This window comes from Tursiops truncatus, chromosome 8, assembly GCF_011762595.2.
Source record: "Tursiops truncatus isolate mTurTru1 chromosome 8, mTurTru1.mat.Y, whole genome shotgun sequence".
NCBI lineage: Eukaryota > Metazoa > Chordata > Mammalia > Artiodactyla > Delphinidae > Tursiops > Tursiops truncatus.
The window spans coordinates 18,951,572-18,974,296 of record NC_047041.1 but is presented as its reverse complement, the minus strand read 5'-3'; the positions used below and the strand labels follow the sequence as shown (position 1 = coordinate 18,974,296).

Here is a 22,725-nt window from a genome sequence, read left to right as displayed (position 1 = left end):
TGCCCTGGTGGACGAGCAGGGCTAAGGACTGGGCCTGCAGAGGTGCCAGGACCTGGAGAGGAGCAGAGGGAAGTGGGGATAGCCTGGCTTGCCTCTGGTAGGACCCTGCTGCTCTGGCAATGAGGGGACCCGTGGGCTACTGGAAACGTTCTCCCCTTCCATCTTGGCTGGTGGTTGAAGATCAGGACCACCCAACTGCAGCTCTGAGAGCGCTCACGTCCCTCAGGAGGAGAGGGCTGGATGAGGGGAGAAACACACAGGCACACACGTCTTCTCCTTGGCCCTCCTGCAGCAGCTCCTCTCCTCCTTTCCCCCAAAGTCCTGTGCCCGCTGATGGGGGCCAGGGCCACCTTCTCTGGAGGGTCTGCAGAAGGCTCTCCAACTCTGACCCCCAGCACAGACACGGAGCTTTGGCCACGCCGGGTGCAGAGACTGGAGGTGACACTGCACCCTCCGCTTGAGGGGCCCTGCATGTGACTCTTGTCAAAGTTTTATTAGTTTGGAGCATGTGTAGTGATGTTACAGAGTTTGGGGCCTGGGGGCTCCCCCAAGCTGCAGCTTCCCCTCCTCCCTCTGGCAGGGCCAGGGCAGGCCGAACGGTATTCAGCAGCCGCTTAGCCATGGGCTCCTCTAAGGCGGAGGCAGTGGAAAGAAAGGGGGAGAAGAGGACTGGAGAGTGGAGAGGCGGAAGGAAGAGAGAAGGACGTGGTTTGCGGCAGAGGGTGTCAGGAGCAGTCTCCCATAGGACCTCAGACACCCCCAACCAAGCCCCAAACAGGTCATGTGCCCGCCTTCCCTGCCAGCTCTCCCAGGTTGGCCCGACATGTGCTACAGAGAGGCACCCACGTCCGTCAGGGGGGCAGCAGAATGGGCTTGGGATAGCGGTGGTCCTCTCCCCGCAGACCCTCCTGGGCTCTTGGAGTATGGAAACCTCACGGGGAGCTGGGTGGGGTCGGGACCCACTGCTGTGGATGGAAGTAGCAGCTCCTGCCAGGCTCGGTGGGGGAGAAGGGGTGAAGTTTTGGGCTTGGGCTTCTCTGGGGTCCATCCAGACCTGGTATGTACATGGGTCTCCCGGGCCTGAAGTTGCCTGGGGCCTTGGCAAGAGCTCTGGCTTCCCTGGTGTAGGCCTTGGGGGGTGTGAACTGTCCATCGCTCCCCACTGCCCGCTCCAGCACAGGCCTGTGAAGACCAGGCCAGCATGGCCTCTGAGCTTTGACACTGGCCCAGCAACCCCAGAGCCCCAGAGAAAGGTCAGAGAAGGCGGCTGTGTCTTTGGTGCCAAGGAGAGAGGGTCTGGAAGTGGGAGGGGGCTCCGTGAGCTGCCTCTGAGCCAGGGGTCCGGCCCGAGGGCTGGCACCGTGCCTGGCTCTCTAGCACTGCCCTGGTAGAGCGAGGGTGTGCGGTCAGTGAGGGCCGTGGAGCCAAGCTAACGCCGCAGGGCCTGTGGGCGAGGAGAAGGCCGAGTCTGCCCCGTGTCACCCTGCCCACGGCTCCCAGGGCCCGAGGCAGGGCCGCTGGGCAGGGAGTTGGGAAGCAGGCTGCTGTGCAGGTGGGCAGCTGGGTCAGCAGTGTAGGATCTTCAGGAAGGCCTTGCGGAACTCAATGTTGAAGGTGGTGTAGATGATGGGGTTCACGGCGCTGTTGACGTAGCCCAGCCACGTGAAGGCGCTGTACAGGACGGGTGGGATGTTGCAGTCACAGTGTATGTTCAGGATGTGGGTGATGAAGAAGGGCAGCCAGCAGATGATGAACACGCCTGGGGGAGAGGGGGGCAGTCAGGGGTGCCTGGGGCCGGGGAGGGCCTGGGTGGGGAGGCTGCGCCGGGTGGGGCAGAGGGGGAGGACCCGGATCGCGTGCTTCAGGCCCCGCCTGGGCACCAAGGCTGCAAGAGCACCGCAGGGGGAGCCGCGGACTTGGATGCTGGACCTGCCTCTGGCCCCAGTTTGCAGTCATCTCACCTCCCTCGGCCTTGTTTTCCTGCCTGTGCAGTGTATATAACGATACCCACCTCATAAGGGAGGATAAAGGGCTTGGAAACAAATCCAAACGCTTAACATCCTGACACGGGTCAGCTGGTGGAAATGGCTGGATCTACTCTACTTCCTCGTCGTCTTTGAGACGACCTTCCGCAGAAGCTGGGAGTGGAGGGTCTGTTCGCTGCCGTGGGGAACGCGCGGTTGGGGCCAGAGGGAGAGCTGGGTGCGCAGCCACTTAGTCCTCTTGGCATCCCCACGAGGAAGGCAGGAAACCGAGGCTCGGGACAGCTCTGTGATGTGCGCAAGGCCACTCCACTCTTGGTGGCAAAGCCGAGATCTGAACTCCAGTCTATCAAGGTCCCCAAGTGGCCAGGCGCTTGCTACGCTTTCCCCCAGCTTCCCCAGCCCTTGGTGGACACCCCTTGCTAATCCCCGCCTGGTGACACAAGGCTGTCACGAGTCCGACCTCCTGCCCACCTCTCTGCCTGCCTAACTCAGGACCTCCTGTTCGGTGGGACGCTCCGTGGGGAGGCACCGTCTGCACAGAATGCCACACGGGCACACGGGAATTCCCCGGGGCTGGAGCAGTGCCTGGGAAGGGCAGGGCCACAAAGCAGAGACCCCCAGGACTGGAGCAGAGGCCCTGGCCAGAGCCCGCTCTGCCTCTCCCAGCCGCGTGATCACGGGTTGGTCCCCTAACCCGCTATGACCACGAGCTCTCATTTGTAAAACCAGAATAGTGACACCTGTCCTTCTCATGTCATAGGACTGTTGGGAGGCCAAAGGGATGGTGGGTGTGGGTGGGTGTCACAACTGCCCTGGGTGCTGCCTGGAAGGCAGAGACACATCAGTCCCTCCATCCTGTCCCCGTCACCCATATCAGTCCAGCCCTGGATTCTTGACCGAGAATTTATTCTAAAGCCTTGTCTCACTCACTCTCATTTAGATCGGGGGCCCCCTCACAGCCCCGTTTATCGTTCACAGCTTTGGTCCCACTGGGTCTCGGTTGAGGCAAGTGAGTTTCCTGATTCCTCAACAACAGCAATATTAACAACGCTTGTGTGTACGGCTTTGGAGTTTGTAAAATGCTTTCACCACCGTGTATCATCTGATGACCACGACAACCCTGAAAAGTAACCTACTTTCTACTGATGGGGAGATGAGAGAGAGAAATGACCTACCCAGGGTCACGAGGTTCTGGGGGTCATTATGGTAAAGTGGTCAAGTTCAGATTCTGAAGTGGGACTGCCTGAGTTTAAATCATGTGTCCTCTTTGATCAAGTGACAAAAGCTCTCTGAACCTCAGTTTCCACATCTTTAAAATGAGCATAATTATAGAATCTACCTAGTCAGATATGTCCGTGGGCTTGACCTGTGCCTGAAAAGTGCCAGTCCTGTGACCTAGCAGCCATGATTGGGGGGGATGGTAAGTAATGGGACCTACAGTGATGGGTCCATTGCTCAGCCAGGGCTGGGCAGAGGCAGGCTGTGTCCCGCAGCCAGGGCCGACTCACCGAGAACAATGGCGAGCATCTGGGTGGCCTTCTTCTCCTTCTGCTGGGAGAGCTTCCTGCGGCTTATGGTCTTAAGAGAGGTCCGGGTTTTGCCGTTGGGCATGGTCTGGATCTCAAAGAACTTGGCAATCCTGGTGTGGTCTTTGGCATGTCCGTTCTTCTCTGGTTTGGCAGGACTGTCAGGTGTGCTGTGGAGGCCGTGGTGGGATGCGTTGGGGAGGGTCAGCTGGTGGTGGCTGGGCGCGATGGGGCTGTACCGGGTCCTCTCGGGCGGGCTGGTGCTGGAGAGCATCTCCATTTCCAGTTCCTGGGCTCGGCGGGCAGCCTCCTGCACAGAGGCAGAGAGCTCTGGGTAGAGCCAGGCAAGTTCTCAGCCATAGCCACCCAGCCTCACCCGGCCCCTCTGGCCTCACCTGGCCTCACCCAGCCCCACCCGGACCTTCATTATCCCCCTGCGGAGACTCCTACGAGCACCACAGGGTCACTCTGCCAGTGAGGCAAGGGGGATGATCATTTTGGGAGGCAGGGACTGTCTGGGGGCAGGACCCAGGGCCCAAGGCAGTCCCCATCTGCCAGGTCTCCCTGGCTCCCTTCTCAGAGCAATCCCCAGGCAGCCTCAGCGACCCCACCACCATTCTATGGGGGCTTTGTACCTGGCGCTTCTCTGTTAGGAACTGAGCAACACTCACTGAGTGCCAGCTAAGGGCCAGGCGCCAGCCTCCAGGACCTCATGTTCTAACTGCATCAGGGCAACCCTGTTCTTCCTGCCAGGCCGAAACAGGGGCTGTCAGGCTGACCTGAGGCCCCTGTACCAGCACTCACAGGTGAGCTCCATTTCTCCTGGTAGACTGATGCAGGGGCCGAAGGGTGGACCCCTGGGTCCCCACATCTTCCTCGCTGGGCTGATCTTGAGGGCCCTGGCCTCAGGTCCTTCCTCATGCTCCCTTATTCCAGGACTTAGGGTCTCAGCCTGAGCTTCTGAAACGCAGCCTCACTGCGTGCCCAGGTGCCCCGATCCTGAGTGACTGTCTCGGCCCCTGTATCTCAAATGGTTGCTTGGAGCCCTGCCCTTGCAGGTGAACAGTGAATGTTCAAGTGAAGAGCAGGGGCCTTGCTTCCTGAGAACACCTGACCTGGACTTGGTGTGCAGTTCTCTGTGGGTTCCCTGGTCCATCCTCTTCTCACCCCCAGGGGATGGGACATCTGCTGCTTGGACCCTGGTGCTCCTATCACTGAGCAGACCCTGGGGTCTGCTGGGATTCTGCACCTCTGGGCTCTACTTACAGGCTGCACTTTACTGTGAGCCCCATGCCCGCTCTGCTCCCTCCTCCCCCAGGACCCAGCCTCCAGCCCCAGAACCTGCCTGTCTGTAAGGCAGCGTATGCAAGTGGAAAGAACACGGGCATGGATTTCAGAGAGTCACTTAGGTCTGGACTCAACTACTCACTCTCTCACTCACTGTTTGGCCTGGGTGAGTTACCTAACCTCTCTGAGCTTCTCTTTCTCTTCTATAAAATGAAGATCCATAAGATCAAGAAGACTTAACCTCTCAGGGTCGCCGTGAGGATTTGATGAGATACTAGGTGCTCAGTTAATGGTCATAGCCATTATTATTATTGTTATTGTTATACGGCCAAGTCCTTTCTCCCAACCATTTCCTTGTGCTAGGGGTCCCTCTCTGTGCCTTGCAGAATTGAGCTGTCTTGCTCCTTGCCTGCTTACGAGTGTGTGTGGTAAGCCTGGCCTCGGCTGAAACAAAGTGGGGGATCCTGAGAGGTGCTTAACCCTTTGAGCAGCTGGTGAGGTCTTCGAGAATCATGGCAGGTGCATTTCCCTAGAGGCAGAGACCAGGCTCCAGGTCCCTGACCTGGACACTTACCACTCTCCGCCTGTTCACAGGGAAACTCCCATTAGACTTCATGATAACGGTGCAGAGTTTCATGTCCTCAGGGTGAGTGCAGTTGCCCTGTGGAGTGAGCCAGCACATGGGTCATGACGGGGAGGGGGCTGGGGACAGAATCTCAATGCCGGATAGTCAGACTGGGCACAGGAGCTCAGAGGAGGGCAGAGATTAGGGGGCTGGGGGCCTGAGGAGGCAATCGAGGCAAGGGTGAGCACTGTGATGGGAAGAGGTGGGCAGAGTGAGGGACAGCAGGGCCCTGACTTTTATGTGGCACCTGCTAAGGGTCTGGCACCCTAGTAGGCATGCTCAATCCCTCTCACACCGAATCCTCAAGACCACCCTGTGAGATCTGTATTTTGATTCACGTTTAACAGATGAGGAAACAGGCTCAGAGAAGTTAAGCAACTTGCCCAAGGTCACTCAGCAAAAAAGTGGCGGTGCCAGGATTTGAACCTGATGTGTCTAAGCCCAAAGCACTTGTTCCTTCTGTGCCCACATACCATCTTCCTCAGGGAGGGCTGAGCGGAGGGAAGTCACAAGACACAAGTATGGAAAAGAAAGGGAGGCAGAGGAGGGAAGTAGGCGGGAGCAGGTGAGGTAGAAGGAGGTTTGAACAGAAGAGGACAGAGCATGGGAGATAAAGGAGATGGGATGGAGGCCTCAGAGGGGCAGAAAGGGAGACAGAAGGGCCAGAGTGAGGACAGGAGAAAGGGAGGACAGCAAAGCCGTGGAGTTCCAGGAGCTGCTGGGTTCAGACAGTGGTCTCCATGCAGAGTCCTCTCCTCCCGGGTGGTCTCCGCCCGCTCCCCACCTCCGACCCCTGGAGATTCAAGTCGCCCACTGAAGTCCCAGCCTTCGAAATCTGCCCGCGCCCGGCTCCTCGGAGTTCCTCCAGCCTGGACCCCATGCACCCCTGGGTCACGGTTAGGCAGGGACATCGGGGGAGGGGATCTCGGGACCTTGAGCGGGGCCTTCAGGTTGGCCCTGAAAGCCCGGCTGCTGCGCTTAGTGTTGACCCGCTTGCGCCGCCTGCGGAGGACGATGTAGATCTTGATGTAGACCAGCAGGGTGACGAGGAAGGGCACGTAGAAGGAGACGATGGAGGAGTAGACCACGAAGGCGGGGTTGGCGATGATGCATTCGTTCTGGTCTGGGGGAAGGAGAGCCCCAGGTGGGTGTGTCAGCAGGCCCCCCGGGCCACAGCGCCTTCCCAGTTACCGGGAATATGACTAGACGCCTAAGGCGGCCTGGAAACGTTAGATGTAAGTGAATGTGCAGCATAAATCAGAGTATTAAAAACAACCATGAGCAGAAAGCCAAGCTGTGATGACTGTTTCCAAGCGTTTCCATTAATATCCCCTCATTACTTCATCATTAGTTTTGTCATCCATGAGCACACGAGTGGCGCCACGGTTTTGGGGACAAAATGACGGAAGAAAATGATAGAAGCAGAGTAACCTATTATTGTAGCCTTTCCTGTGTATTGGCGGGAGGTCTGACACCTTTTAATTTTAGGGACAAGATGACTTGGTCCTCTTTGCTGAACTCACCTGTGTTCCAATGTCTTTCCAAGTTCCCTTCCAGATCTAGCAGATGTCTATCCTCTCTCCCAGGGCCTTTCCAGATTAATCCAAGCACGTTTAGCCCTATTCCTGCTTCTTGGAATTCCCATGACACTTAGATCTTGAACCGCATGCTTTCAAGGCTTCCTTGTGTCCTGTCCGGTGATGGTCTCTGGAGGCACACCGGTGTCATCTATCTCCCTGACGGTCGCTGTGCCTCTTCTGTCGGAGGCGCTCCTGACTGCCTTGCACAGGACACAGTCACAGTGAGCTAGCCTCCTACTTGTTTCTACCTTTCCTGCTCCAGGTGGCTCAGGCCTGGCCTGGGATTGGCCGGCCCGGAGGCTGCAGCTTCATTATACAAACACTATTATCAGGGGTGATGGAGACCCGGCAGCCTCCTACCCTGTGTGCACACCCACAGACAGGCACACACGTGCATTTTGCAAGGCTGTCTGGTCTGCTTCAGTTCAAAGTTGAAAATGGCCAGGCGTCCTTCTGAAGCATTATCCCCACTCCTCACCCAGCTCCCTTGTGCTCCAGGCCATTGTTCCTCTCTGACCTTACCAGGTACAACTCGGAGTCGGGCTTGGCCCAGGAGACTCAGCCTGGCCTCAGTCCGAGGTGGCGGACAGGCTCCTGATGGGTCACCACCCATGTCCGCACCAGGGTTTAGCTCCCTCAGGGTCCTGTACAGGGCCAGGGCTGGGGCCAGCTGAGCCCGAGGCAACCAGAGGCAGGATTCACCTGTGTTGTTGAGTCCGAAGAGCAGCGGGCAGGAGATGGTGAAGGACAGGACCCAGACGATGGTGATCATGACGGTGACTCGGCGCTTGGAGCTGTAGCGCGTGTTGTAGAGCATGGGCATGGCCACGGCTGTGTACCTGTGAGGGCGCGGGGCGGGAACCTTGAGTGTGGGGTGCAGGCCCAGGGACCACTCACTCCACAACATTGGCACAACAGAGACCCCACTTTGGGAGGATGGAAAGTTGGTCCACCTCCTGTTTACTCTAAATCAACGCTCTCCTGCCCCCAACTCAGACAGCAAGGACAGTTGGTGACTGCCAATCAAGTGTTTGCTGACTGACCGGCTACCATTCCATCCTGGACCGTATCTGCCACTCCAGTCTCCCTGCTTGGATTTTAGGCTTTTCGAGGGGCCACGGCCTGGGTCTTTGCACCTTTGAAACTGTACCCCCCGCACCTGTGCTGGGCCCGTGGCGGGTAGAAGTGTTTGATGATGGATTGGTAGCCAGGACCCTCAGAGCAAGGGTTAGGTCTCATTCAGCAAAAAATAATAACAATGGTAATTGTTTGTGATGCCACACATCGCCCTACCCAGCACTTCTGAGACATTAGTTCCATTCATCTTCCAAGAATCCAGCAGAGGGCGTAGAGCCAGGGCCTCTGGGAGTCCATGTGGCCCATGTGTGCAAATTAGTAAAAGGCTCTGGGGATAGAGCTTAGCCAGGTGGGCAGAACTTGGGCCCCCTTGGCCTTGTGCCCTGTGCTGGACGCAAAATGCACAACCAGATACGAGACCTGCACGTGGGCAGGTACCATCATGCCTGGTTTGTAGACAGTGAAACTAGGGCTCTGAAAACATCTGCAATCTGCCCGAGGTCACGCAAGTAAGAAGTGATAGGGCTAGGGCTTCAGTCAGGTCAGGGGCTTTCTCCTCTGTGCCTGTCCCTGTCTGGGTATTCTTTGTAGCATCACTGCCCATAGTCAGTCTCCCTTTAGGGGGTCTGTCCTCTCCCACACACGTGCACACACTCACGCGTGCACGCGTACATGCACACATGCACACACAGACACGCGGACTCACAGGCACACAGCCAGCCGTATAGCATCATGGACAGGGCCTGACCCTGCAGAAGAGGTGGGGCAGCCCAAGAGGTGAAGGGTCTAGGTCCCCTCCCCCATCCTGGCTGGGCTCACCTGTCGATGCTGATGGCACACAGGTTCAGGATGCTTGCCGTGCACATCATGACGTCCAGAGTGACAAAGATATCACAGTGGATCCTGCTGAATTTCCACTCGCCCACCACCTAGGACAAAGCAACATAATGGGCGGACAGGAGAGGAGATGGGCTCAGGCACTGTAGCTCGGTGTCCCGGGGCAGACCGGGCCATGGGCTCAGTGGGGGTCTCGTGGGGCTCTGGCCGAGGGAGGCTCTAGAGGGGCAGCCATGGGGAACTGTACCCACAGGTGTCTGAGGCCCTTGCCCCGGCCCCTTCTCCTCCTAGACACATAAGGCCACTTTGTGCCAAGAACTTTGCTAGAAGAAAGATGACCAACTTACTCAAGTGCCTCAGCTTTGAACCCTCACCTGTAGAACGTTTGTGTGAACACCCTGTGATCCTCATGTTACCAGTGAGGAAACCGAGCCTCAGAAAAGTGCAGTGACTCGCCTAAGGCCTTTCAGCTCAGCTCCTGCCCTGCCCTGGCCCAGGTTTCTAGGGGAGCCGGGCTGCTCCTTGGTGTATGGCACAGAGTTGGGACCCAGTAAGTGTCTGTTAAGAACAGTGGTGAAGACAGTGACTATGAAGCAGTGAAGACGTTTCTGCTCCTTGTTACACTTAGAGAGTGAAAGAAGGCAAGCCTGGACTAGAGCTTTCAGAAGAGCAGGACGGGCTGGGGAAGGTGTATAATGACACATCCCTGCTTCAGTGTAAAATGAGGAGCCCAGCTCTCGGCAAGAGCGTTTTGCACCCCTCTTCCCCCCCGACAGACACATTCCTACCCCCCATGCACACCCACACCCTGACACCTCCCATTTACACACACAGGCACACACAGCAGGCTGGCCCTGGCGGCCGTGGAAGGTTGGAGCAGGCCCCATCCCTGAGGACAGAGTCAGGACAGGGAGATACGACTTGCACTACTACCTATCGGAGAAAAGGGGAGCAGGAAAGCCCCTCCCCGTGACGGGAGCAGAGCAGGACCCACTCTGTGGGGCACAGCAGGGCAGCAGGGCTAATTATAATGCTTACTCTCAGCACTGGCCCCTTAGCTGCTCTCAGGCATAACACCAATTGCTGGCATTTAAGCACAGTGATGGGAACTGCTTGGAGGAAACTGCAGCTTTTCCCAGAAGACAGGAGACCTCTCATGTCGCCACGCTGGCCAGGTGAGCTGGATATCCGGGGGCCAGGGAGGCGGGCACAGGTGGACAGGGATAGAAGGGGCTTCCCTGGCATCAACAGAGTCTACCTTTAAGACACTACTGAGAGGGTCCCAGGCCCACATGGTCTGTGCTCCACCTTGGCGCCCTCCTAGGACTAGTATTTCCAAACTGCTGTCATTCCCCTGGGGATCTAGGTCTGAGATATCAGGGCTGTCTTCTCCCTCCTCCCTGCTTCCTTCCGTCCTCCCTGCCTTCTCTTCTACAGACACTTATTGGACAACTTACTATGCGTCTGGCTCTGTCCTAGACTCTGGGGCACAGTGGTGAACAATCCTGACACAGCCTTCAAGGAGCTCTCAATCCCTGCCCGCCAAAGGCTTCCTGGAGGACAGAAGAAGGCGGGGCTTCCTCCGAGGTTCCAGGAGCAGCTGCTCTAGAACGCAGTTAGGGGCTTCTGGATCAAAGGCTCAAGAAAGTGTGTGGATAGCCACTGTTTACAGAGCGTCTCCCGTGGGCACATACTTTACCTCATTTATTGTGCTTAAAGCTTGGACAAGAGGGGATTGCTTGTGCCCATTCTTGGATGAGGGAATGCAGCCCAGGAGTACATCCAGCTAGTACGCAGCAGGGCTGGAATTTGAAGCAAGCTCTTTGGGCAGCACATCCTAGGCTCTCTCCTGAGCTGCCTTGGAAGAGACAATCTAGCTTGTCAAAAGAGGAGATGATTATGTAAAAAGTACTAGATACACACAAAGTGGGAAAGGAGAGATTGTAACTGCAAGGGTAGACTAACGGGGTCAGGGAGGAAAAGCACTTGCCCAAGATCACCTGATCATTTAGTAACAAAGGGAGTACCGTCCCCCAGCTATCCTAGTCCCACTTCAGGGCTGTTTCCTCCGCACCTTTGGACAACACTCCTCAATATTCTTGCATAGAATAAGACCGGTGGGATGGGCCTCAAGCTGCCTCGGCTAATCCTAACAATAACTTGTACATATGTGTCAGGCACGGTTCCAAACACTTTACACTCATTTCTATGGAATGTGATGGCAAACCTCGGAGGCCACCGCCCCTCGAAACCTCCAGCAGCTACGACCCTGCCCCTACGCCCCACTCTGGGGCTTTGCACACTTTTTCCCCTGCCTGGAGTGCAAGTGCCTTTGCTCCTCTCCTGGCTAATTCTTCTGAAAGCATCACCTCTGCCTGCGAGCCTTCCCCAACGCCTCCAGGCCTGGTCCTGTGCTCCCCGCCCCGTTGTGCTCCCACATCTCCTGTGGAGGCTGCTCCCTCGTCATCTCCATCGGGCTGCACTATAATGGGCCTGCCAAGGCCTTGGAGCCCAGCCCCAGGAATGGGGCAGGATGCAGACATGCTCACACCTGTTGACTGAGCGAGTCAAGAACGGGGATCGGAGTCTGCCCATTTTCTCCATCGCATCTGCTTTTCTGGAAAATTCACGAGGCAAAGCCTCCTCTCAAGGGCTTGTGAGGCCAAAATGGCCTATGCAGACAAGCAGGCCCTGGCTCTCTTCTCTCAGTGTCTCCAGGTGGAAAGTGGTCAGGAATCGAACCCGGTTCTCTCATTCCAAACCCAGCGTGCTTCCCGTACACTGAGCAGCAGATGCCGACATGGCAGGCTATCAGAGGCATTTGGCATCGCTGGGAATGGAACAGGATGGGAAATTCTGGACAACGAGATTGTCTCTGGAGAGGGTACAGTATATGGTTGGGAGGATACTTTAACAGGATGTTGGGATAGGGTGAGACTCCACTTGAGACATTCTCTAGGGACAATAAGTACCCGAGACAATGTCGCAGGGCCCACTGTCCAGCTCTTGTTTGATGGGAGAGTTTGAGCACTGCCCTCTGAGATGCCATTCTTCACCCTCCCCTGAAACACTGAGCTTTACTTTTAAAATAATGTGAACAGGTATGTTTAAAATATGTGTGTCGAGAACCTATAGATTCCTAGGAGCCCTAAAGCTCAGATGTGGCTCTCCCTTAGGGGCTCTGGGTAGGGGTGGTGGGTCTGGAAGCCCCAGATCCCACACCCAGAGTCCTGGGCAGAGCAAGCCTCCCTCTGGAAGAGGACACCTCTTTGCCTGGGCATGGGGAGGGTCCTTCAATGTGCAGAGGTGTGGCTACCTATCAGCATCTTCATCTTCATCACCGTTGTCATGACTACTTTTACATGGTGCTTACTATATGCCTGCCACCATTCTAAGCACTTCTCATATATTAACGCATGTGATTCTCAAACAATGCTATGACATAAGCACTGTGATTATCTTCATTTCTAGATGAGGAAACCAGGCGCAGAGAGGTTATTTGCTTGGCCAGATACCCAACATTTTTTACCTGATGGTCTGCGGCCTGGGAACCTCCTTTTCAGGGGAGCAGGCAGGGAACAAGTGTAAGAATCAAGAAGGCGTTCCTCGGGGAGAGGCCCTCAAACAGGATGTGGGATGGACAGAGTCTAGGGGTCTCCACAAACGTGCAGTCATGGAATAATTGGACGGCTGGCCGGTGGCGCCTGTATGGTTTTAGGTTGTATTGTATCTATTGTCTGTTTCTTGTTGGTTGTCTCTTAACATTCCAGTCAGTTTGAAAGTTCCAGCCTGTCTGAGCCGTGCTAAAGGAAACCAAGGGAGTGATGGCCCAGAGCTCCATGTGGGCCCGTGTGGTAATGACAACAGGAGCCCCTGGGGACGTGGAGACCGTAAGACCAGCTTCTCCTCCCCACCTCCGCTTCTTCTGCTAGATGTCTCCTCTGCTCAAACCTACAAAGGTTTCATGTTTTCTTTGAAAGGTGGAAGCCTTCCCTCCCAGGCAGGGGCTTGTCTCTACGGCACAGGTAAATTTCCCTCTCGTCCGGGGCGGGGAGGTAACAGCTCAGAGATCTTAGTGACCTTGGCATTGGCTTTTTCCTGAATGCCTGGTCAGCTTCCCTTGAATCCAGACTCCACCCCCAGAACCCAGGGCAGAGAAAGTGGCGGGATCTAGCCTGTGCCCACCCAGATCCCCCAGGTCCTCCCTCATCTGCCTGCCAACTCTGGAAAGTGTCCTCCTGGAGGTGGGTCCCCACTTCAGGACTTCTCAGTGATTTCCCCCTTTGCTGTGTGATCCAGGTAAAGACAGGCAACTTCTCAAAGCTTCTGTTTCCTCTTCCTTAAAGTGAGAAGAATGATATCGAGTCAGAATCAGCACGAGTATTTGCTGAGTATCTGTCCGTGGAATGCCCGGCAGCGCCTGGCCCACAGCAGGGGCTGCCTACTCACTATTCCGGGCTCAGGGCTGGGCTCTGTTCCCGGCCGAGCAATGCGTCACCATGTGGTCCTTCCCCAGGAAAAGGGGTACAGCACAGTTCACAGCAGCCTTGAGCTGGAGGTCCCAGACACAGCCTAGGACACACGGAGGAGTGGGGAGGGCAGGGAGGAAAGCGTGGAGCAACAGCCTGCATTCCGAAGCGGGGAGAGAAGGGTGAAGATTTCAGGCCCGGGAGCACGAGCCTCCGCCATCCTCAGGGATCCTTGTCGATGACTCCCGTTCTCAACACGACCTAATGAACCAACTCTGGGGCCCGAATTCCAGCCGCTGTGCGAGGCTGGAGAAGTCACCTAACTTCTCTGACCGTCTGGCTCACCACCCAGAAGATGCTGTGAGGGCTCGGTGGGGAGATGCTGTATGTGAAGGACTAACGCGAGGCCTGGCACTTACTAAGCGCCTTACAACGGGTAGTCGGGATTGTTAAGGAGACGATCTACCCATTTTGTAAGACTGAGTCCACCCGAGAAGGCGCACTCTTGGAGGGAGCCAGTGAGGAGCCTGGATCCTCCCGGGGAAGGCGCCCGAGCACAGCAGGGGCCCAGACCTACCTCCAGGTAGACCACCCAGGGCATGACGAGCGTGGCCACTAGGAGGTCGGCCACAGCGAGGCTGACGATCAGGTAGTTGGTGGTGGTCTGCAGCGCCTTCTCGCGGGACACGGCCATGCACACCAGCACGTTGCCGAAGACGATGACGAAAATGAGCAGGGTTAGCAGCATGGCGTAGTAGTTGTAGTGGGGCCTGTCGGCTTTCCCTTCGGACCCGTTGAAGGGCCGGCTCCAGTTCCGGCTCTCCAGATCGTCATCGTACCAGGACAGGTTCAGCGGATCCATGGGAGCAGCGGGGCCACTGGGTAGCCAGGCTCTGGCCAGGAGAAACGGACACAGGGCGTAAGCAGGAGGGCCTCCCAAAGCATGCTGCCACCCACAGAGGGCTCCGGGGCTAAAACGTACCATGGGAGGTTAAAAGAGAATTCTCCAGCCTCAGGATTTAAGGTTTGCATCCCCAAATCTTTTTAAAACATTGGGGCCTGCTGCCACTCTTCTGCTAGCAAGTTCTTGCAGATGGTAAAACAAATGAGAAAGTACAATTTTTTAACTATAATAAAATAGATGATCTTGAAAAGAGCTGATCATTCATTCACCCATTTATTCAACAAAAAATTAAGTGCATCCCATGCCCCACACAAGTTAGTGAGGAGTTCAGCTTCTAGTGGGAAGACGAGAAATATGCATTCATTCATTCTTAGTTCTATAAATGTTTATTGAACATTGTTCTGTATAACGCTAGAAACATAGTCAGGAACAAAATATGCATAGTTCTCCAGCTCACATTCTAAAAGGAACAATAGGGGCTTCCCTGGTGGCGCAGTGGTTGAGAGTCCGCCTGCTGATGCAGGGGACACGGGTTCGTGCCCCGGTCCGGGAGGATCCCACATGCCGCGGAGCGGCTGGGCCCGTGAGCCATGGCTGCTGAGCCTGCACGTCTGGAGGCTGTGCTCCGCAACGGGAGAGGCCACAGCAGTGAGAGGCCCGAGTACCGCAAAAAAATAAAAAATCATAAAAAATAAAAATAAATAAAAGGAACAATAGCCAATTAACCAAGCAATTAAATCTATGGGTGGTAGGCGCTAGGAAACGGAATGGGGAGAGAGACACAACCTAGTTTAGGGATTCAGAGAAGGCTTTCCTGAGGAAGTGATGCCCAACTGACACCTACAGGATGCAGTCAGGTAAAGAGTTGGGAGCCAGGGGAAGGTCCACATATAGGAAGCAGGTAAGCAAATTTCAGAGCTGGAGAGCAGGTGCCATGTTGGAGGGCTGGCGGGAGATTCGGGACAGCTGGAGCACAGAGGGCTTGGGATGGGCTGAACTGGAGGCTGCAACAGCCTCCACCACAGAGGGCCTTGTAATTCACTCTAGGAGTTTAGACTTGACCCTAAGGGCAGCAGGAGCCACACGATCAGATTTGCCTTTCAGAGAGAAGAGTCTGACTGCTGCGTAGAGAACGGAAGTGTGGCACTCAGTGGGGTGGCAGGACCAGCTGCAGGAACCCAAGGAAGAGATGATGAGGTTCTGTATTTGTGCACTGAGGAAATGGGCGTCCCTGAGGAATGGGCGTCGCATCTCAGCGGGGAAACACTTCCTGAAGGAGGCGTCATCGGAGATGAAGTAGAAGGAGTTAACCGGGCAACTGAGTGCAGGAGAGATGTTCCAGCCAGAGAGAACACAACATGGTCCCAAACAGCAAATAATTCTCTTTGGCTAAAAATGTAGGGCATGATGATGAAGCTGGGGAAAATTAAACTGGAGGGCTGTTCTTGGGCCAGAACGGGTCTTGTAAACTTGGAGCCCCTGAAAGCCTGGGTGCAGAGGAATGACTCCATTGGATTGCTGCTTTGCCCAGGTCGCTGGCTGTGCGGTGCAGAGGGGATGTTAGCGGTAAGTGAGGTTGTGACTGTAATTCAGGTGAGATGGTGATTGTCTGAATGAAGGCATGGGAATGAGCATGGAGAGGCGTGTTCAGAGTCACTAGCTAACTTGGAAGTCAATTTCATGGAATTTGGTCATTGGATAGGTGTGGGGTGGGAGAGGGGAGGGGGCAGGCAGGGAGACAAAGGAGACGAGGATAACTCCGGATTTCTGCACTGCGCTCTTGGAGGCTTGGTGATGCCTGCTCACTGAGAAAAGAAAGCAGAGGGGCTCAGAGGCAGTGGGCATTGATGAGCCTGACAGCCTGTGTTTCAGTTGTGATTGAAATATAATGCACATATAATATAGTTGGCTTTCCTGCTAACAAAAGTGTTCCTCCTTCACACAATGGAACTAAATGATCAGTATTTCAAGGCATTCCACACAAAGCCCCACGACTTCCAGGTGCTTTGCTACCCAAATGGATTTGAAATCCAGCAACTTATGCCATTCGATTTGAACATGGTACCATGTCCAAATCAGGGAGGAGGGCCCACCAGCCGCAATGGGTCAGAGGGGATGCCGGAGAAGGGTATGCCCACCTCTACACCCTCATCCCTCTGACACATCTGCTCCGCCAGCTCTCAGCAGAGGAGTACAGATGATGTCCAGCCCAGCATCACCACTCCGGAGCCCCTTAGAGAAAACAAAATGCCTAATTCCATGTGGGGTGACATGGAATGCCACCATGCAACAAGTCTTCCAGTTCCACGGTAGTGAAGCACTATGTCATACTGATGCTGCACTGGGCAAAGCCCGCTGGTACCTTTTCCCATTTGGAGCACACAGAGGGAGACCTGCACTTATGTACTGATCAGGCAGCAGGGGCTGATCGCGCCATTCATTTGCTCAGTCAGCATCTCTTGAGCTTGCTGGGCATAAAGCATTGCGCCAGGCACAGTCAGGGGCCTGGAGACGCGGAGACACACTCCCCTCCCCCAGGACCCTGCCTGTTCCTCTCTGCCCCTCCTCCCACCTCTTTAGTCCCTCTCTGGGTAGGGCCGGGAGCATCTGATGGGAACTCTCAGCACCCTGTCTCCCCCACCCCACCCATTCTCCATGCCCAACCAGACTACTGTTTCTGCAACAGGATCCTGACCCTGCCCTGTGATGACAGCTTCATCTGCTTGCAAAGGAGATGATACTTTGCCAAGTTTTTTTCTTTTCGATATAGTATCCTCAAAATAACCTCGAAGGCTTGTAATTCTTATCCCCACTCTACAAATCAGAAAAGTGTCTGGAAAACTTCTTTTCTCTTGCCCCTACTGGCCAATCCCTACCCATCTTTCAGAGCAAGCCTTGCTCAGAATCCTCCTGCCCTGGAATCAATCCCAAGTCCTCCTGGCTGGACCATCTCCCATCTTCCTCGGGGCTCCCAAGGCATTGTCTCATGGTTGCATTCTGGAACATTCCCCATTTTTGTGTCTGTTTTGTTCACTGGGGTGTAAACATTTCAAGGATTACACCGTGTCCTGCTCATGCCTCATCTTATTCGTGGAATAAACAAAAAAGCATACTCTCTTATTTTTCTCTTCCAACTCCTAATGCTGTGATTTGCAGGCAGTAAGTGTTTAACAGCTGTTTGCAGAATTGAATCAAAGGCTCTGTGAGTCCAACTGGGAAGAAAACCCCTCCACACTTGAAATGTAACTGTTAACATAACCCATCAGATCAACAAGTGACCAAAGAAAGATGCAGCCCAAGAATATCATGGGTGTTACATGTTGGTCCCCAGAAAGCAGACTGAGGAGGAGGGCAGCACACAGGAAATCTATTGGGGATACAGGGATACTCAGACACCAGAGAGCATGTGCGCATGGGCACAGCCAGAGTGTTCATGGAAGGCTTCCTGGAGAGGGGAGAGCTTCAGCTGAGACTTACACTATGGGTACAGTTTCAATGGCAAATGTGAGCGTTGCTGGTTGGGGGCGGGGGAGGGGGTGGTGGCTGGCGGTTAGCACTTATTCCTCTGTGCTGCTGGTTACTCTGCAAAGCAAGTCTCACCAAGGCTAGAAAGGCCTCATGCATTTAATTGTCAAACTGAGCATTCATTCTCAATTGTTCTTGTTGCTTTTTTGCTGATACAAATGTAATACAATTACATTGTAGAAAAAATGAGAAAATATGGAATATGCCTAAATACCTGTAGATTAACCAGAGCCCAGGGTGAGCTCCAGCTTCTCCTGTGTCCTTCCGAGTTGGGGCTGACACCTCTCACCCACAGGGGATGCCTGGCTAGCTCTCAGGCTGATTCGGGGTTCGGGCGTCAGCAAACCCACCTCCACAGATGGGGTACTCCGGCATAAGAGACACTAGTACAACATAGGAGTTGAAGACCAAAACACCTGGGTTAAATCCCAACTCTAGCCTTACTAGCTCGGGGGTGTCGGCCAGATTATTTGGCCTTCCTGAGCCTCAGTTTTCCCATCTGCAAAATAGGGAGAGCAATTACTCTTGTGAGGATTAAGTAAGATGAGGCATATGTGGCCGGCACAGGTGAACCCTCATGGAAAAACCAAACCAGGCTAAATAATTCAATGAAACAAGCGATTAGACAACAGGCCTGAGGCTCCTAGAGATGAAGTGGCAGGCGCTGTCCAAATGCAGCCCATCAGGCTCACAGGTCCTGCTGGGCTCCTCCTGTGACATCCTGTTGCCTCCTACCGCTTATCCTTGAGAAGTCTGTAGACTTTTACAGGCCTAGGCAAAGGGAGAGGGATTCCGAGATGCAGCAATCGAGCCCTTGGGAAGGAGTGAAGGAAAGAAAAGACGAAGTGTATTCCTGGGCAGTGTGCAGGATGAACCTGAGAGACCCTCGGGATGGGGTCGCAGCTGGCCTGGAAGAGTCAGCTTTCCCAGGCCGCCTGCTCTAACCAGGGACTGTGATACCAACGGCCATACTTCTTAGGCTTTAAGACAGAATTAAATGTAAGATGCACCATTGTCTTAGGTACCCCTAGGGAAGAAAAAATGCCATCTTAACCCTGACACTGCTTTAAGATGGGGTTGATCGTGAAAATGTGTTCTGATTTCAGAGACATCAGAATGTTAGAGAGGATATGCATCTTAGAATGGATAAAAGATAGTGACCTCCTGGAATTTCTCTTCTGGCATTTTCTCAGGAGGCCTGAGAAAACTGCTGGTCCCCAGGCTCCCCCTGTCCCATCCCCAGCCCCTCCTCTTTCCCTCCTGCCCAGGGCTCCAAGGGGCATCAGTCAGAAGAAAGCACAAAGGAGAGGTCAGGCTATGGTCTTCCTCGCTCCAAGGGCACCCGAGGGACCCCTCAGATCCCTGCCCCTGCCCTGCACCTCGGACTTCTCCATCTGTGTCAGAGCCTGTGCCTGTCGGGGAAGGGGAGGGCTCCAGGTAAATCCGGTCTGGTCCCGGGTCTGGAGAAGCCAGGTGAGATCAGTGCCTACTCTGGGGCTCCTGGAGGTGGGAAATGCCGCCCAACAGCTCGCACCCTGGATGTGCCAGGATGGTCCAAATGTCTTGATCTTTTTAAAAAAGGAGATGGGCTAAATGTATGACCCAAGGAGAATTATTCTTACAGTTAGAAGACCTCAGATAAATAAGATCCCATATCATAGAAAAAATTTCTTTTGTGAGAACAAGCCTTTTGATTTGGGATTATGAAAATGTGATCAACTTGCTCACCAACCTCCACACGCCACCTCCACCTTCCTCCCAGGCGGCTCCTGCCTCGTGCGTAGAAGCTCCGAATCGCGGTCCCCAGTCAATGTCATGTAGTGAGCGCCAAACACAGGCACAGTCACAGCCATTGCTAAGCTCTCAGCGGGTTAGCTACTGGGTCCTACCTCCTCGGAGAGGGATGGATGACCTGAGCCTGCTGCTGTGGACTGAATCGTGTCCCTGCAAGGTTCGTAGGAAGTCCTAACCCTCCATGTGATGTTTTTTGGAGATGGGGCCTTTGGTCAGGAGGAGGTCATGAAGGTAGGGTCCTCACGATCGGATGACTGCCCTTGTAAGTAGAGACGCTAGAGAGCTTGACCTCTCTCCCTGCCAGAGGAGCAGCCATGAGGAGAAGCCATCAGAGAGCCAGGAAGGGAGGGCTCACCAGAACCTGACCGTCCTAGCACCCTGATCTCAGACTTCCAGCCTCCAGAACTATGAGAAAATACATTTCTCTTGTTCAAGCCACCCAGTCTAGGGTGTTTTATGAAGGCAGCCTGAGCTGACAAAGACCCCTGCAGACGCAGGCCTCACTCACGGAGCGGCTGCCTCTCCCCCAGAGTACCATCCTCACCTTCCCTGGGCAGCAAAGTGGGGCAACTGCTGTTCCCTACACCAGCTTTGCCAGCAGAGGTTCCCAGATGAGGATCCAGGCATGCTCTGGGGCCACCTAGGCTCTTCTTTCTTAGCTGCCCTGGCATGTGGGAAAGTGGAGGGAGCCGGAAGCACAGGGAAACTCCCTCTGTGTGGGTGCCAGAAATCACCTGCGCCTTGCGTGTCTCCAGGACTCATTGCCCTGCCTCCACACAGAAGGGCAAAGACCTATTGAAAGATCTTCCAGAATCATCCACGCTGGTGGTCAGTAGCCCTCCATCAAGTTCTCCCTAATGGCCCGCCCAACTCTAGCCTGCTGTGGCACTTGCTCTCTTCAGAGCCTACGCAACAGAGCTCCCTCACGAGCTCTCTGGGATGATGGAGTTGTATGGGGTATCGGGGCAAGTGGAGTGTGGGCCCAGGTGTGTCCAGCCCCCAGTGCCTCTGCCATTACCCTATCTGCTTTCCAACTGTTAGCATTTTCTGTGTGTGCTCTAATTTGAAAACTAGCCAGCTCTCAAGTTGAGGAGTGCTGTGTGAGCCCAGACAGCCACCCGGGGCTGAGCTGGCCCACGGAGGCGGCCCAGGCCAGTGGCCCACCGTGCTCAGACCAGCCACTGCACAGGGGGTGGGGGATGGGGCAGATACTGAAGCTGGGAGGAGGGTGGCCAACCCCCAGCCTGTAAACAGAAACAGCTTCTCACAAGTGTGTTGGAAGAGAGAAACTCCTTTGGAGCTCACAGTTCGAGGCGGACACCCCAAACTGGTATTTTCTCTTAGGAGGGACTTGGAGGCCGGTCCCTGGTCCCTAGCCGGGTGGGGTGGGGCGAAAAGAGTCAATCTGTTAGGGCACCTGGGACCCTGGAGGAGAGCTGGGTGGTCGGGAGGAGAGAGGAGAGGATTCCATTCTCTGGTTTTGACTGCATCCGGCAGCGAAACTCTGGGGCGCCGGCCGGGAGGAGGGGGGCAAGGAACGCTTGGTGCTGTATAAACTCAAGCAACCTGTTTCCCTGGTGCTGCCTCCCCCGAGAGGTTGGCATTTAAAGGAATCAAATTGTCTAATTAAAATTTAACAATCCCTTATCGGGCTCGATGGCGGGTGAGACACTGCTGTCTTAAACACATCACTTTTCCCTCTTTTCTGAGACTTGAAGCATTTCAATGAAAAAGAAGCAGGGGGGGGTGGCAGGGGGAAGCGCTTCGTATTTGCATTTCAAAAGCAGCTTGCTGGAGTTGGGTGGGAATTGGGAGTGAGGGGTAAGGGGCTCCTCCCCACGACCCTGGTGATTCAGGTCACCCTCTGCACCTCCAGACAAAGGTCCAGGCTGTGACTTGGGTCTGGGCCCTTCCCCAGCTCCTCAGGCCGCTCTGGGAAAGAAGGGTGGGAGGGGAAACGGTAGGGAGAAGCCCCGAGTTCCTTCTGTCTCCAAAAGAAAAAGGAGAAGAGTCACCGAATGAGGCCTCACTTACTGAACCCAGGAGGGTGGCCTCAGCAGGGGTTCCCAGAGCCCTGGGTCAGGCAGCCTCGAGAGCCCTCTGGGCCCAGACCTTGGGAAGGCTGGTGATGGGCACAGTCAAGTCTCACCTGGAAAGGCTGCCCAGCCGGGGGCTGGGGAGGTGGGGAAGGATCTGTGGGAGGAGGGGTAGAGGAGGAGTGGAGAGGAATGTTGGGGAGGAGAACAGGGGAGACTGCGCTGTGAGGCTAGGGTGAGCATCTTTCTCCTCGCCCTGAGCGTCTTTCCCGGCGTCCCGCGCAGGGGAGCTGGGGGGTGAGGCGTGGGTCTGGCTCAGGCAGCAGCAGCTGGAAGAGATACGGTTGCTTTTTTGCAGCTGTTGGCGTGGGACCCTCTGGGACTCGGGCAAGGTCCAGCTCCCAGGAATTCCTAGGCTCCACGAGCTCAGGAGTGAGACTCTCCCCGTGGCTGCCGCACCCACCCCCGGAACCTGAGTGCTGCTGTGGGCTGGGGACAGATCTGGACTGCTGTAAGAGACCTAGGCTAGTGGGGAAACCTGCCTGTGATGGCCTGTGGGGAGGGGAGGCCACACACTGACGCCAGCCCCAGGTACCAGGCCTGGAGAGCCGCCCTGGTCCAGCCTGAAGTTCCACAGGGGCAGCTCAGCAGCAGAACTTAGGTTATCTCTGGCGAGAATTGCCCAGGTTTCCTTAGAAAGGGTGGAACAGCTCGGGTAAATCTCTCTCCCATTCTCTGGCTGTGTCTGGCTCCACCCAGCTGGAGCCAGGATGGTGGGCACTGTCTCGAGGGCCGTCAGGGGACCAACCTGAAGCTGGTGAGCTGGTGATGCTGCTTCCAGGCCAGGCATCGCCTCCCACCTCACAGCAAACAGAAGCTACCCTGGCACGCCCGCCCGTTCCACTTCCTGTCGTCAGATCCACCCACGACCGGCAGAGGGACCACCTGCTCCCGCCCCTGGGCTTCCAGTGTCCTGACTCCCAGCAAGGTCCAGGCCTTCCGCCTGGGCTCAGGGCCCGTCCTGGCTGACCCCCTCCTCCTTCCCACCTTTCAGGACAGCCCCTCCCCATGCAAGGCTCC

At 55.4% G+C, this 22,725-nt stretch overlaps 1 protein-coding gene across 1 annotated transcript; it reads right to left on the bottom strand.

Annotated features, from left to right (window-relative positions):
- Positions 1-1,565: 1,565 nt before the first annotated feature.
- DRD2 (dopamine receptor D2) lies at positions 1,566-14,248 on the bottom strand. The gene is made up of 7 exons (XM_004320739.4): positions 13,964-14,248; positions 8,900-9,009; positions 7,706-7,842; positions 6,356-6,546; positions 5,373-5,459; positions 3,494-3,821; positions 1,566-1,759 (listed from the first exon to the last, which is right to left on the bottom strand). Exons 1-7 carry the CDS (start codon positions 14,246-14,248, stop codon positions 1,566-1,568), a joined length of 1,332 nt encoding a protein of 443 aa, XP_004320787.3.
- Between the last annotated feature and the right edge of the window lie 8,477 nt (positions 14,249-22,725).

Excerpts from the sequence above, each read along its gene's own strand:
- DRD2 (XM_004320739.4), bottom strand. The coding sequence starts at position 14,248 with ATGGATCCGCTGAACCTGTCCTGGTACGATGACGATCTGGAGAGCCGG. Across the intron at positions 3,822-5,372 it reads CTGTGAACAGGCGGAGAGTG|GAGGCTGCCCGCCGAGCCCA; the intron begins GTAAGTGTCCAG and ends GCCTCTGTGCAG. Across the intron at positions 1,760-3,493 it reads GATGCTCGCCATTGTTCTCG|GCGTGTTCATCATCTGCTGG; the intron begins GTGAGTCGGCCC and ends CCTCTCCCCCAG.